The sequence below is a fragment of the Tympanuchus pallidicinctus genome, unplaced genomic scaffold (assembly GCF_026119805.1).
Source record: "Tympanuchus pallidicinctus isolate F22 unplaced genomic scaffold, pur_lepc_1.0 scaffold15, whole genome shotgun sequence".
In the NCBI taxonomy this organism is placed as follows: domain Eukaryota; kingdom Metazoa; phylum Chordata; class Aves; order Galliformes; family Phasianidae; genus Tympanuchus; species Tympanuchus pallidicinctus.
Window position 1 is genome coordinate 15,156,913 of NW_026294669.1, and position 14,488 is coordinate 15,171,400.

At 54.6% G+C, this 14,488-nt stretch overlaps 2 protein-coding genes across 5 annotated transcripts in view; both read left to right on the plus strand.

Annotated features, from left to right (window-relative positions):
* SLC4A3 (solute carrier family 4 member 3) overlaps positions 1–7,114 on the plus strand; it is a 30,623-nt gene extending 23,509 nt beyond the window's left edge. For all 4 annotated transcript variants that reach the window (XM_052675463.1, XM_052675464.1, XM_052675466.1 and 1 more), the window contains 7 exons: positions 251–457; positions 1,153–1,242; positions 2,856–3,022; positions 3,746–3,999; positions 4,220–4,389; positions 4,532–4,705; positions 5,403–7,114. In XM_052675463.1, coding sequence (XP_052531423.1) covers positions 251–457; positions 1,153–1,242; positions 2,856–3,022; positions 3,746–3,999; positions 4,220–4,389; positions 4,532–4,705; positions 5,403–5,480 — 1,140 coding nt within the window. In that variant the 3' untranslated portion in view covers positions 5,481–7,114. The remainder of the gene's footprint in view (positions 1–250; positions 458–1,152; positions 1,243–2,855; positions 3,023–3,745; positions 4,000–4,219; positions 4,390–4,531; positions 4,706–5,402) is intronic.
* A 4,387-nt stretch (positions 7,115–11,501) lies between these two features.
* LOC128076931 (unconventional myosin-X-like) overlaps positions 11,502–14,488 on the plus strand; it is a 68,021-nt gene continuing 65,034 nt past the window's right edge. Inside the window, exon 1 of the mRNA XM_052675455.1 lies at positions 11,502–11,611. Coding sequence (XP_052531415.1) covers positions 11,591–11,611 — 21 coding nt within the window. The 5' untranslated portion in view covers positions 11,502–11,590. The remainder of the gene's footprint in view (positions 11,612–14,488) is intronic.

Below are 14,488 nucleotides of genomic sequence, written 5' to 3' on the forward strand. Positions count from 1 at the left end.
TCTGCCTTCCACTCTCTTCCTGCAGGAGGCATTAAAGAGAGGCCACTTCTCTCTCCTCAGCCCTCTCCAGCTGGATAGGTTGTGAGGCGAGGTGACAGATGCTGAGACTGTCTGCGTCCACCATCTAACTATTCTCCCTCCTGCCTTTCTGCAGAGCAGATGCCTTTCACATCCCCTCATCCCCAGTAGTGACAATATCCTCTGTCCCTCACTACAATGACTGTGCCTGCTGCTTCTCTCACCTGCCCAGGTGTTTGCAGAACATCCTCTGCTGAAGTTTTACCCACCAAATGTGCAAAGCGGCCTGAACGCCAGCATGCTCTCTGCAGATGCCATGTCACTGGGAATCAGGATGCAGCCCAACACTGCTCTCCTCTCCCTCATCCTCATGCTAGGCACCTTCTTCATTGCCTTCTTTATGCGCAAGTTCAAGAACAGCCGCTTCTTAGGAGGAAAGGTGAGAAGTTTGTGGGGCCAGATGATGGGGTTTGAGAGATGCGCCAGACAAATAAAGCTTCTTGCTGCAGCCCTTTGTTCCTTGTTGAAAGTTTGAATGAACTTGACTAGAGCACTGTGTCCCCTTTGTGTCTTATCCAGCCCTATGTGATCATAACTGCACCTTGAAGTGCTGCTTTGCTCTGTGTGATGCTGGTACCATCACCCAAAGAAACATAAACAATTGCTTAAATGCCATGCAGATAGGATGGTAACTTGGCTGTAGGCTGTGGGTGAGAGCTGGCTGTTAATCATAGTATCTTCCCTGTCCTACTCCAATGAGCCTTTCTGAAAACTCCTTTGGGCCTTGGGAAAACTCCTTTGGTTGGATACACGTCTGTTGAACTAGAATAAAAGAGGATGAGCTTACAGCTTGTTCCCTTTTGACATTTCTATACATGCAAGGCATCTGTGTCATACCTGGAGCACCAACAAAGTAGGCCAATTGGAGCAACTGGCTGATCACGCAGGAGTGGCTGGAGGACCGTGCCTTATGGGGCAGTGGGATGCTCAGCCCCATGGGCCAGCACTGCTCTTCTTGTCCTGCTCAATGACAGTGCTCAGGCTCACAGCAGCACTTACCCCATCTGGCCCTTGGCATGGTGGGTGCGAGGAGCCAGCATGTGCTCTTTGCCAGCAAGGGTGTTTGTTCCACAGGCTCGGCGGATCATTGGAGACTTCGGGATCCCCATCTCCATCTTAGTCATGGTGCTGGTGGATTACACCATCACAGACACATACACGCAGGTATGTGCCGGCGCTGCCTCGGAGCCCCTCCTCCAGCACAGGCAGTGATCCATGCCATGCCATGGCCTGCTCTTGTGCAACTGGGGATTTACATTTCCTGCCTTGTTAGTCATAACAGTGCAAAGCAAACAGAAATGCTTCCCTCAACCTTACTCCCACACTGAAAAGAGGCTCTGAGGGTCTATCTGAGATGGAAACCAGAGCTGTAAGGGCTGGAGTGCTCCAGAACCCCTCTGATGTTCCTGCTGTTAGTAGAGGAGGTTTTTGAGAACTAGAGAGAACCAGCACAGTTAATTCCCTCTTAGTAACTCTAAAACCTCGTATTTGATTAACAAGACGTAACCAGTTTATTCACACTGAAAAGGATGCCATAGAATAGTTTCAGTGGTGTATTCAGTCATATTTTTAGTACTTACATGTGTATGCTCTCCTTGTCTGTAGGCTACTAAATATTTTCGTCATTTCATCTCAAACACAATGATCTCCTTCCCAGCTTATGCACAAACATAAATGCTATGAAACATAGCCACCTCACAGATTTCCTTAACCCCCCCCCCCCGCTCTTTTTTTAATAGATGCACTGTTAAATCTTTTTGTTTTGGTATTTATTTCAACTAACATCAGGGAGAGGGTGAAAGGCAGTTCCTGTTTGGCATGCAAGCTTTTTATAAAGGCAATCCAAGGCTTAATGGATTCCAAGTGTATTCTTAGTAATTTAAATCTCAATGTAAAATCTGGCTTTATCAGACAATAGTAAAATCATATGCTTTGTTACATCCTTTTCATACCCCTCTATTCTACTACAGTTAATATCAAAAGCATTATCACTTCAGTATTAACTCAGCATATGTACAAAGCTTCCTGAGAAAACAGTACTTAGTTACACAGCTTAGCTCAAGTACAAGCATTCCAGAAATATTATTCATACTTATGCTGATTAACATAAATGCAAATCATAAACTCTCACTGCAATGTTCGTGCAGACAGATAGCAAGAGCTGCTGTAGAGCACTGCAGAGCCAAGAGTTTCTGTGCTGGTGAATGCATGGTTGGGCCCATGGAGAGAAGGGACTCTGTGTGGTCTCTGATGGGAGTGCAAACTTGATATGCCCTCTGAACATGCTGAGAGTGAGGTCATTTCCAGAGAATGTGGCCAGTTCCAGGGCCCACACTGCAAAATTAATACTGAAAAATGTCTCAGAAAAGGCTTAGTGTTTGGAAAACCACCTCAGAGAAAAGTTTCCAGTCCAAGATGCTTGGTTTATCCAAGCAGAGGTCAAGGAGCATTTTAAACATGATCTGCAAGCCCTGACATGTGGGTGAAGTTCCTGAGAGAAGATAGATAACTGGTCTCTTGGACAAAACCCAAGTGAATTCCACGAGCTAAAAGAGGAAATGAGACAGGCCATTGTTAGAAATGGGGGACATGGGATTTTTTTTTTTTTATTTTATTTATTTTTTTTTTACACTGAAGTGGATAACCCATGAGAAAACTCAAATCAGCGTGGTGTCCCATCACTAGAGGTGTTCAGACCAGGGTGGCTGGGAGGATCAAGGCTAGTGGGCATGTATGCATTGATGAATAACTGTTCGGTTTTGTGGCTACACCATCAGAAGCTGAATGTCCCATCTGGCTTGTCGGTCACATCACCTCACAAGCGTGGCTGGTTCATTCACCCCATGGGCAGCAATGGGACCTTTCCATTGTGGATGATGTTTGCCTCTGCCATCCCTGCTCTCCTGGTCTTCATTCTTATCTTCATGGAGACACAGATCACTACGTGAGTACTTCCCCTGCTAATACCCACTGTCACTAACCTTCGGGCAGGCAAGGCTGGGATGGTCACTGGTGCCACTGGCATGGAAACATACCCAGCATCCCAGTGGGATAACCAGGGCAGGGTCCTGCCTGTTTTAGGCTGTAACTTCTTGGGTTCTCCCATAATCTCTCAGCTCCCCCTAGGATACTGTATAATCAATGGATATTAAGATATTATAATCACAAAATAAACAAGAAAGTTAGGCAAAGTAGATTATGATAACAAAAGAGAGTAAATGGAAGGCTTACCTTAGGCTGGGCTCACCCACAAAAACACCAGTAGAGGTGATATCCAGAAGAGATCCTTTCCCACTGGTAGCCAGCTCTTAAATAGGTCTAGGAGAGGTGGAGCCAGGCTCCACCCCTTCCAGCAGCACAGGTGAATTGCCTTCACCTGTGTTCCTCTGGCTGACTCATGGCTCACCTCTGATCAATCAGAGGTTCAGGCCGTGACTCAGTAGTTCCCATACAGATACGATGTGATGGTGATCTGCTTCAAGCAGATCAAGAAGGAAACCTCTAATTTAAGGTTGGCTTCTGCCCTTCCTGTGCCTGTCCGTCTCCTTGTCCCCATGTATGCCCTATTCAGGGAGTGAACGTTGTCCCCAACTGCACTGCTGTCCCTGGGCACTGATGCTTCCTGTGATGCAGTTGTGCCTGACTGACACAGGCTCTTTTTCCTCAGGCTGATTGTGAGCAAGAAGGAGAGGAAGCTGTTGAAAGGCTCTGGCTTCCACCTGGACCTGCTGCTCATTGGCACTATGGGGGGGCTCTGTGCACTCTTTGGACTGCCCTGGCTGACCGCAGCAACAGTGCGCTCTGTCACCCATGTCAATGCCCTGACGGTCATGAGCAAGGCCATCGCACCAGGAGAGAAGCCCAAGATCGAGGAGGTGAAGGAGCAGCGTGTGACAGGAGTGCTTATTGCTGCCCTTGTCGGTGAGCCTTTGTTTGGGTGAAGTGGGAGGGTCAGGGCTGCCCACTCAGATCTCATCATGCCTGTGACCCTACCCTACTTGCAGGGACTGCCCCCACCTACCCTCACAGCAGCTCCCCCAAAATTGGTTTTTCTCCAGCCAGACCCCTCTTGAACTCTTGGGGAGCTGGGGGCAGAGTGGCTGGCATGGGATGAGCTGTGCTCTGAGCTCTGTCTCTGCAGGCCTGTCTATTGTGATGGGGAACATGCTACGGCAGATCCCGCTGGCTGTGCTCTTTGGCATCTTCCTCTACATGGGGGTTACATCTCTCACGGGCATCCAGCTCTACGAACGACTGCTCCTGATTTTCATGCCAGCCAAGCACCACCCCGACCACATCTATGTTGTTAAGGTGAGTGAAGGCAAGCTGCAGGAGAGTGGAGGAGGAAGAGGCAGGCAAGGGAGGATGGTGCCTTCTTGGTGATGTTAGCTTTGATGACTTCTTGGTGATCCAGGAGGGAGGATGTGTCCTTAGACTGGATTTACTTCCCTAGGTAAAGACGTGGAGGATGAATCTCTTCACCTGCATTCAACTGGCCTGCATTGTGCTGCTCTGGGTGGTGAAGTCTACGGTGGCATCTCTAGCCTTTCCCTTTGTCCTGATCATGACAGTGCCATTGCGACGCTTTGTGCTGCCCCGCTTCTTCCACGACAGGGAGCTCAAAGCCGTAAGCAGACAGCTGTCCTTAAGTCTAGCTCAAAACAGTGTCGTGAGGTTGAGGAGATTGGGCAGACCAAAAGGCTTGGAGATCTGTGGCCACCAAAGCTTTGCCTTTCCCTTCTGTATGTGGTGGTCTGGGATGGGTGGTGGCTTCCTCTGAGTTTGTAGCCCTGAAAACATAATGTGGAATGGGTGGGCAGCCAGAAGGAAACAGAGAATCTCTGTGTACAGAGGCATGGAAAAAAGGCTTGCTTTTCTATCCTTCCTCTCATTTGTGGCTATTTCATCAAGGAGACACCCTGTTTCTGGAGGCAGCAGCAAGGGCAGCACACCATCTATTTGGCAGAGGAGCACTTAATCACAGTTTCAGGATGCTGGCAGCTCCTCAGGTGATGCCTCCTGAGCTCTTGTTGAAGAGCACTCTGGAGCTGCAGCCAGAAGCATGGTGTCCCTCTGGGTGCTACTGGCAGGGAAGGAGCTGCTGTGCTGAACCAATGCCCAGTGCTCATGCACTGTCAGAATAAGAATGTTTTGGGTTGGGGAAGCACCAGTGGGCAGGAGGGGCAGAAAAAAGGGGCCTGTTGGGAGGGAGGGAACAAGAGCTTCGCTATTCCTGGAACTGGTGCAGCTACATTGCATAGCTCAATGCACATTGGCACACTGGGCTGCTGTAGCCTTTAAAACCTGCTCTCTGTCTCTCCCAGTTGGACTCGGAGGATGCAGAGCCGAACTTTGATGAGGATGGCCGGGACGAGTACAATGAGCTGCACATGCCTGTGTGAACTGCAGCCTGCCCTCCCTGCACTTGGGATAGGCTGCTCACACCTGCTTGTCCCCTCATGGACTAGTAGGAGACTTGCCACCAGTCGAGCAATCTTGTCTGGACCAATGAATGGCTGTTCCATAGCTCTGCAGGAGGCAGCCCCTGCTCCTGCTGTCCCATCACTCACTCAGCAGAGGCTGCTCGTCTCTCTCTCCTTTCAGACCTGAGGGGCTGAGAAGTGCCTCTCACATCCCAAAGCTGTGTGGGTCCAGAGCGCCTGTGGGTCAGGGGTCTGCCCTGTCACTGCTGGAGGCAGCCTGTGTTCAGTCTCTGGGTGGTGAAGGGGAGCCATGCCAGCTGGTACCACTGTGTCCCACTCCATTTCCATGAAGTTTGGGTGTCATGCCATGATGCACTTTGGGCAGTCACAGGAACAGGCTGTCTGTGCACAGACAGTGGTCTCCGCGCAGGCTGGGTGAGGACACCAGCCTCTATGCTCAGCTAACAGATGCCTTGCTCCTGCTCTCTCTGTTCTTGCAACCAAATTGCTGTCCTCTGCGCCTGAGTCTGGAGCTCCGTGGGAAGTAATGCCAACTGAGCTCTTAGTGTGTGCTCCAGCACAGGGGCGAGGAGATACCAGTGCTCTTCCGTGCTTGGCACAGCTTCCACTGCACTACTGGGACAGGCACTGCTGTATCCTGGCATCTTGCAGATGAGGGGTGCTCTGCAGGTCCTGTCCTCCAGGCTTTCAGCTGGAGGCCACTCTCTCACAGGACTGGTTTCCACCCTTGCCCAGCATTCAGGAGGCTATTTGTCTCCTCATAATTTTTCCAATACTCCTCCCAGTGCTGTTTTCCTTTTGGGAAGAGATAAACAGGTACCTTGAAGCCTTGGGTGCATGCCCAACAAACAACAAAGGTTACAAGAGGTCCCAGTCTCCATCTTCCTGTCCTTGAGCACAAACCACATTTAGGAACTCTGTAAGAGGTACAGTGCTGGAGCATGAAATAGTCCTGTGGTCCTCTCTCTTTCCCTGTGCAGTGATCACTGGTTCTGGCTCCTCGCAGCCCTATGTTGAAGTCACAGAACCCCTTGGCCCATTTCAGCTCCCATGCTGGAGTGACCCTTCATGTCCATTTCAGCTGGAAAGAAGCAGCATTCAGCGTGCCCAGCACTTAGCCCTGGCCTCCTTGGGCCTGGCAAGGATGTGTCCTAGGATCTCCTGGACCAGCAGCCTCCATTCAGAACAGGCAGCCTCAGCTAGCAGCTCTGGCACATGGGCAGCTCTGATGTAGTGCCCTGATGGTAGGAATCAGAGTTGCCTTGTGGAGGAAGCTGGGATGTGTGTTCCAACACTGATCAGCCATCAGATTTGGGACAAGCCACTGCCCTGGTTCCCGTTTATCAGCCCGGCTCCTGTGGGAGAAGGTGGCTCCCACACCTCCCCGGGAGGCTGCACAAACACCCACAGAGAGCAAAGCCCCTCCAGCAGCAGGCTCCAGCCCCACCGCCGCGCCCACGCAGGGTGTCTGTGTGTCTGTGGCCGTGTGCATCCTGTCCTCCCTGTGTAGTGTAGGAGGCTGTTGTCGCTGTGCATTGTGACTCCTCTGACTGTAGTGGAAACAGCTACACCAATAAACTTCACAGGAACCATGTGTAGCTCCCTGCCTGCTGGATGAATGGGGGAGATACGGTGGGCAGAGCTGGTGGGATGGGTGGGCACTCAGCGAAGGAGTAGCGGGGCTGGAGAGCAGGAAGCAGGGAAGTCTTTTCCTCATTTACCACCTGAATCAGTAACTAAAAGTTTGTTAACTGGGGGTATGTTAAATTGATTAAAATTCCCTGACCCAAAACTGCTGCTTGCTCACAGCAGCTGCTGCTGAGGGAACAAACCTGGTGGGAGTGAGCACTGTCCCATCGTCAGATGAGGGTTTTGCCACCATCGTTAGTGGCTGCAGGAGGCTGAGCTGGCTGGGTTGGGGACCCCATGCTGCCTGCTGGGCTAGCAGTTGGGAGCCCCATATTTAACCCAGGAACATGCACTTGCATCTGCATGCAGCCATACACACGCATGTCTGTGCGTGCACGTTCAACAGCACGCAAGCTCATCTCTTAACCCAGCCTGAAGAAACGCGCCAAGCAGCTAAGTACAGAGGAAACGTCATTATATACACTTTCCCTCCACTCTTTCTTCCCAGATGTGAGCCAACCTGGGCAGACAGCCCACAGCCCTGCCCCAGCTTCATGCGATTAGTAGTCCCCTGGCTGCTCCTGAGGCTGGGTTTGCTTTCTGGCAATGGAGTAGGTGGCAGAGGGTTGAGCAGGGGTTGTGGTCATCCTACTCCGGGGCTGCTCCCTCTGTAGGACAGCCAACTCCTGGCCCAACAGCATCTTCTCCAGGTGCTGGCAGTGCTGCTGAACCTGCAAAAGGAGGCAGAAGGAATGCTTGGCTCCTGCACGTGCAGCATGGTCGGACAGTCTGGACAGGAGCATTCACACAGAGCCAGACCGCACCACTTACTGCATTGATCCTGTGGATAAGGACGGGCCTGACCTCCAGCTCCTGCAGACAGTCAGCCTCCAGGATGCTGTGGTGATGCTCCTCCAGCTCCAGGTGCTTCTGCAGCTCTTCCATCAGGGCAGCTGGAGGTGCATGCCCCCAACGTCCTGCATCCCCAGGCTGCATCTCCTGGCATTGCAGCTGCAGGCACAGGGCACAGATGCGCCGGGTGACACTACAGATCTGGGTGTGCAGGGCAGCTGCTTACTTGGCACTGGGCAGCAAAACCAGCAGCTCCTCCCAGCTCTCCTGCAGTCGGGCCCGCAGTGCCCCAGCACTGCTCCCCGCCCCCCAAAGCTGCATTGGGGTGAGAAAGTCTGGGGGCCGGGGAACCTTACTGCTTGGCTGCATGGAGCCTGGAGGTGGGTAGAGGATGTACCTGCTCTGGTGCAGATGGACCCACCGCTGGGCAAGCTCAGCTGTGGCCAGGCCCTGGTAGAAGATGTCGGGAAGCAGCCGCAGGACCTTTGCCACAGGCCCTGCATTGGCAGAGCCACTCAGATCACGCAGACTGTGGGGGTCGAACACCCGCTCGTGGAGCATCCCTCCCCGCAGCAGCAGTGCCCAGTTGCAGCAGTGGGCAGGCAAAGAGGAGTGTGGCCAGGTGTGGAATGGAGGTCGGGGGGAGCAGCTCCTCATGCACATCACAGAGCGGGAATACCACCCTTGTGTCATACCTCTCCTTCATGGCCTGCAGGTGCTGCAGGTAGGAGCCCAGCCAGCCCACATAGCCACACACATCTGGGGCTGTGCTGTTGCACATGCCCCGCAAAGACATCAATCTCACTTTCAAGGGCAGAGTAGAGAGCCTCCGTGGGGGCGGAGGGCTGGCAGCTGGGATCAGAGCTCACCTTGAGGGCCAAAACCGCAGCAATATACCATGCAAGGGGAGCAGCTGGATGCCTGTGTCCCAGCCCAGCCCTTTGGGATGCTCTGGGATGGGCAGATGTCCTGCTCCTTGCAAGTTGCTCAGTTATGTCTACACTCTGACTTGTAACTTCTCCTGCCTTCGCTGCCTATACAAAAGCAAGCTGTCAGCCTTGCTTGTCTGGAGAAATCCTAAAAATAGGAAGTCCGTTTCCCAAATTATCAGCTGTATTATTTTAAACCATTGTGTGCTTATAGAAACTATTTGGTTTTCTGTCTCTGCCACCTGTGTCCAAGCATGCTCAAGCTATCTTCTTAGTTAGCTATTTTTGCTCTCTGCAGCCAGGAGGGGCTGGCATATCTCTGCTGGGATATAGTGCTGGCACTGCTCGTGTGGCTGCGCTTCTGGGAAGAACATCAATGGCCAAGATTAGCTCCATGGCAAACCTGGGAGCCAGTGCCACTGACAAGTTGCCCCTTTCCCCATATCTCTGTATGTCCTTGCTGAGCCCAGCTGTCTGCTTTTCAGTCTCTCAAACTTTAGAAAAATAAATTAAAAAATCACAACAAGTGAATCACACTTCGCTTGGACTCCACACATTCCTGCCGCAGCCCCAGCCCCCCACTCTGCCCCTTTCTGCCCTTCCTGCACTGAAATAAGGCACTCACTAGCCCAGGGAAAGGCTCCGAGGAGAGGAGAAAGGGCTGAGCCACAGGCACCAGGACATGGACACAAACCTCCCTCCTCGTGGGAACGGCAGGCTCAGACCTGCTCTGGCCTTACAGAGCTGGCTGCCATCCCCCAGACCTCAGCCGTGACCATGGGTGCTGGCAGGGTGACTTCTCCCCTCTTGTGCCTTCCTGCAGCCAGAGACAAAGGCAGAGCTGCGGGTGCCTGCTGGAGCAGCCTGGCCGGAGCGATGCCTGCAGCTGGCTGAAACCTTTCTGAAGCATGAGCTGCACAGCAATGCTGTGTGTGTGAGCACAGCCCTGCTCACACGCGTGGTCTAGCAGGATCCACGAGGCTCTTTGTAACGGAGCCATCTGTGAGCTCATGGCACACGCGCCATTAATAGCGAGGTCTGGGTCAAACAAAAGCAGGGCGGGCGTAATGGGAGAGGAAATTAAGTGGATGTGCTTGGCTGGCCCTGTCCCTGCGTGTTCCTACTGTAATTACTGTCCTGTGCAGCTCAGCTCCTCCATTCAGTGATCTCACCACCAGGCTGCATTTCTCCCAGCCCAGCTGTGCAAACCACGCGTTGGCCCCTTAAAAACATGTATCAGTGTGATGGGAGCAGGGGCAGGGACCTCAGCTGGGGCATGCAAAGGAATAGCAGGATGGGGGAATAGGACCAGGGGCCCTATCTGCAGGAAGACAGCTGCTTAGGGACTTGGTCTGCCCAGCATCACCATGGCAGCAGGAGAGGCACGGCTCACACTCCTGGGGTGCAGCCAGGGGAGGTGCCCCTAACAGCACGCTTGTGCTCTCCGGGGGAGCAGGTGCTGCACTGCTCTATGTTGCCCTGTGAGAGCCTCTCTAGGCAGCCTTAATCACATTCCTCTGGAGCAGGGACACATCTGGCATGAACACAATCCTGTCCCAAGAGAGCCTGGGCTGATTCCTGCCACACAGCTCCCTGGCAGCTCTTTCATGTGGCTTTGATCATCACCATTCTCATCTTGCTGGGGACAGGGATGGTTCATGGGAAGGAGGAACTGCCCATTGCAGGATGGTGCTCACACGGCTCTGGGGAGCCACTGGGGTGATGCTGCCAGCTGTGTGCCAGGCCCATGGCAGAAGGAAGCAGGATGTGCCTCGTGTCCAGGAGGAATTCCTGTCGCTGTGTCCCCGCCAACTGCCCAGCCAGCAGGAAGCTGACTCACTGACTCACCGCTGTGCATCCAACCTTCCTGGTGAGCAGCACCTAGCAGAGACAGGGGTCTGCAGGGGGGCTGTGTGGATGTGGGGAGATGGCTGGGGAGGAACAGCCTATGACAAACTCACTGCTGCAGAGGGGACTGTCAAGGACAGCACTGCGTTGATGTAATCCCCTCAGCCAGCAGGGTAATTGGCCTTGCGGATAGAAGTATTAGATGGGAGATAAGGGCCAGAGCTGAGCAGCTGGCACAGCCTTGTGCCATGTTTTCCTAAAACAGGGAAAGAAGTGCTGATTAAGCTAATCCAGCATGGGTACAGAACTCAATTTTATGATTCTATGGTCATGCCCAAGGAGGCTCTACAGCGATCTGCTATCGAAGTGAAAGATGCACTGACAGCCACTGACATGTTGGGAAATCAGAACGTTTGGATAGCGAAGGTGGACCAGAGTGGTGGAAATGGCTGGCACGGGGCAGGTGGGCATCTCCCTGAGCGGGACTGTCCTATGGCAGAGGCTGCACGGCGCTATTCCCATCAGCCGCACCACTCTCCCTGTTCCAGACCACATCTGTCTGCCCGCAGCGGTGTCCCGCTGTCCCCTCCGGCTCCACGCCCTTCGTCGAGTCCCGCAGCGCTCTGCTCCCCGCCGCCGTGCCCGCTGCCCGGAGGGAGGGGGGGGGGGGGGGGCGGAGGGCTGGCCGGGCCGCTCCCGGCTGCTTGCGGGGCGGAGCCAGCAACACGGCGCGGTGCCGGCGAGCGGTGCCGGCGGGACGCGTCCAGCCCAGCTCGGCGATGCGGCGCTGAGAGCCGCTCCGTGCCGCCGATGGACGCCTCGCTCCGCCAGGTGGGTGCTCCGGGCGGGCAGGGGCAGGGCAATGGCGGGGCCAGGATCGGCGGGGAGAAGGATGCTGCGCTGACCGTATCGAGGGAGCCCAAGTTTCACTTTTTCTCTGGCTCTCGGATCTGGTCGCCGAGCGCCGCCCGGGTCCGTTGTGTCAAGGGCCGGCTGCGCGGAGAGAGCCGGAGCTTACGCGATGCGCGGTTCCGGCCGTTCGTGCCGAGGGCTCCTTGCAGGAGCGGGGAGAGGATTTGTCGCATGATAGTCATGGCTGCCCAGATACGCTCGCGTGCTTCTTTAATCCCCTGGAGCAACCGAAGGGTCCGGAGCCTGCCGCTGCCTGCGTATGCGTGTCACGGCTCGGCTGCCGCACGTGGCACGGGGCCAGAGCCCGCTGAGGGATCGGGAAGGCGTGAGGTGATGGGAGAGGAGGGAGCGTCCGCCTCCATCCTCGGCCTCGCCGTGCCGCTGCCCGGTCACTGTCCTACGGCTGCTCTGCGGCCGCGCCGGTGCCCGTCAGCTCCAAGCTGCGCTCCTGTGCGTGGGGCATCGCGCCTTCTGCCCTAATGCACATGTCCGGAGCCGTGTGCGCCCCAGGCCTGCCCGAATCCTCCCTACCTCTCTCCTAACCACGTTTCCAGTGCAGCCTGGTGCTGATTTTGGTCGCGGCAGCGCGCAGCCTATGCTGGTCCCCTGTCCATGGCTTTGTGGGGTGATGGAACCATCCTGGGCTCTGCGACCGAACCTCGTGTTTGAGTCCAGGGCCGTCAGACACCCTCCATCCAGCCCCCGTTGGTTTGCAAGCCGTTAAACCCAGCGTCTGCCCCCCGCATCCTCCCGCCTTCCTCTGGGTGCACGGAGAATGGGGCAGCCCCAGAGGAGCAGCTAATGGACTGGGGCCGCCCCATCCCCCAGGAAGCAGTGCCCTTATCGGAGCAGCTGTTCTCCCAGGTCTGGGAGGGAAGGAGCGGATGCCCCGGGCTGCACGGCGGGGATTGCCCCCGGGCCGGCTCAGCAGCGTCCAGCTCATTGCAGCCATTAACTGATTAACCTGCTGCTCTGGCAGCCCGAGCTGCCTGCATCTAATCAGATGGAGGCCAGGTTTCCCAAAGGGCCATTTCACCAGAGTCTTTATGCCCACTCCTCGGTCATGGCCTTTTGCAGCAGGAATAGCAACCGAGGTGCCTGAATGTGCCCGATGGAAATGGAAGACAGCAGGGGGCCCAGATGCTCGGGGCTGGAGAGCCACGACAAGCACGTGTGGGAGAGCCTCGAGCTTTGCTTTGCAGGAGGGGTGGTGGAAGCAGGGAACGTGGTTGCCTGCAGCCGGAATGCTTGGCATGCACTGCACCCCGGCTGCTCTTCCTCCTTCTCTTTGGGGGTTCTTGGTGGGAGGGCAATGCCTGAGCAGAAGGGAGTTGCTCCACCTCTTGCCGCTGCAGCAGGAGCCAAGACCATCCCAAGGGATGCATGTCATGCTTCACAATGAGCAACTGAAAGCCAGTGTGCTGCTGGCCTTGCTTTAGCAGGCTTCCATCCTGTACTCACAGGATCTCATCTCTGTACTCACATCTGTACAGTCAGATAGCCGCTGAGCCACACGGTCAGGGTCTGGGTTAGATGTGGATGCTCTGGATGTTTCAACTTCCCTATCTCCTTCCTCCCTTGGTGGTGGAGACCAAGGGAATTCTTTTTGTTTGAAGTTTATCTATGATAATTGGCTTGATGAGGGGCTCAGCCTGCTTCTCCTGGCTCTGTCCATGCAGGGGCCCGTGCCCATGCGCCACTGGCTGTGTCCTGCTCACTGCAGCCCATCCTGTGCCAGACAGGGAGGAGCAGCCCCGGAGGCAAGGGCTGTGGTTGGCTAGTGGTGGTTTCCCTGGTGTCTGGCAGGATGTGGGTGACACAGAGGATGTGACTCGCTCTCTGATATTCCCCAAGGAGCAGGAATGCCATGACCGGGGCTAGAGGGGACGCCGCTCCCATCCCATCCTTGCCTGTGCCTTGGCTGGAGGGACAGCAGCGTGGCCCCACATCTGTCTGGGCCTCACAAGGTGGGGTTCCTGTGGGGGGAGTGGGCACAGGCATCCTGGAGGATCCTTCCATAGACTCATATGCAATGAGGAAAATGGTTTGGCTGCCTTTGGTGACACTGAGCACGAGAGATGTGCTGTCTTTCCAGATAACAGTGAGCTGAGTGCCTGTGTGTTAAGTACTGTTGGCTTCAGAAAATGGCATGTTGGAAAGGAGAGGTGCATAGGGCGTCATCTTCAGCAGGGGGCTGCTGTGTGGGGGGGATTCCCAGCATCCTCCCTCCTCCCCTGAGGACTGCAGGTTGCACCACTTTTTCCCAATGGCCTCTGTGTAGCTCAGCAAGAATGTGGTGATCTCTTAGAAAAGAGGATCTTGAGAGACTGGGAAGAGGAGAAATGCTGACCATTACGTATGTAATACTCAAGGTCAATGAGAATGTGACCCAGAGCAACTCCTCTCTGTTCAGTTGCTCTGAGCAGTTCAGCAAAGAGAAGTATCACTGCTCAAGGGCAGTGACCTGTGAATATTCCAGGCTCTTGAGATCCACTTTTCTAGGAAGTCACCGTATTTCTTCTGAGCTATACAGAGAGCCCATCAGGGAAAGCAGTGCTGTATGGATGGCCCTACATGCAGAATTCCCCCATCCCAGATGCATGTTCCCAACACATCCCAGAGCTGTAGAAGTGGGCGAAAGGCTCCCTGCAGATAAAGGGCTGAGGTCTTTGGTGAGGAGGTGGAAATTAGGGCTCTGGGGCTAGACCTGGGCTGTGTAGTCCTGTTACCTTTGTACTGAGTCAGTGATTGGGATTTGGCTGAATCACACTTTCTGGAAAGTCTTCTTTCTGGAGG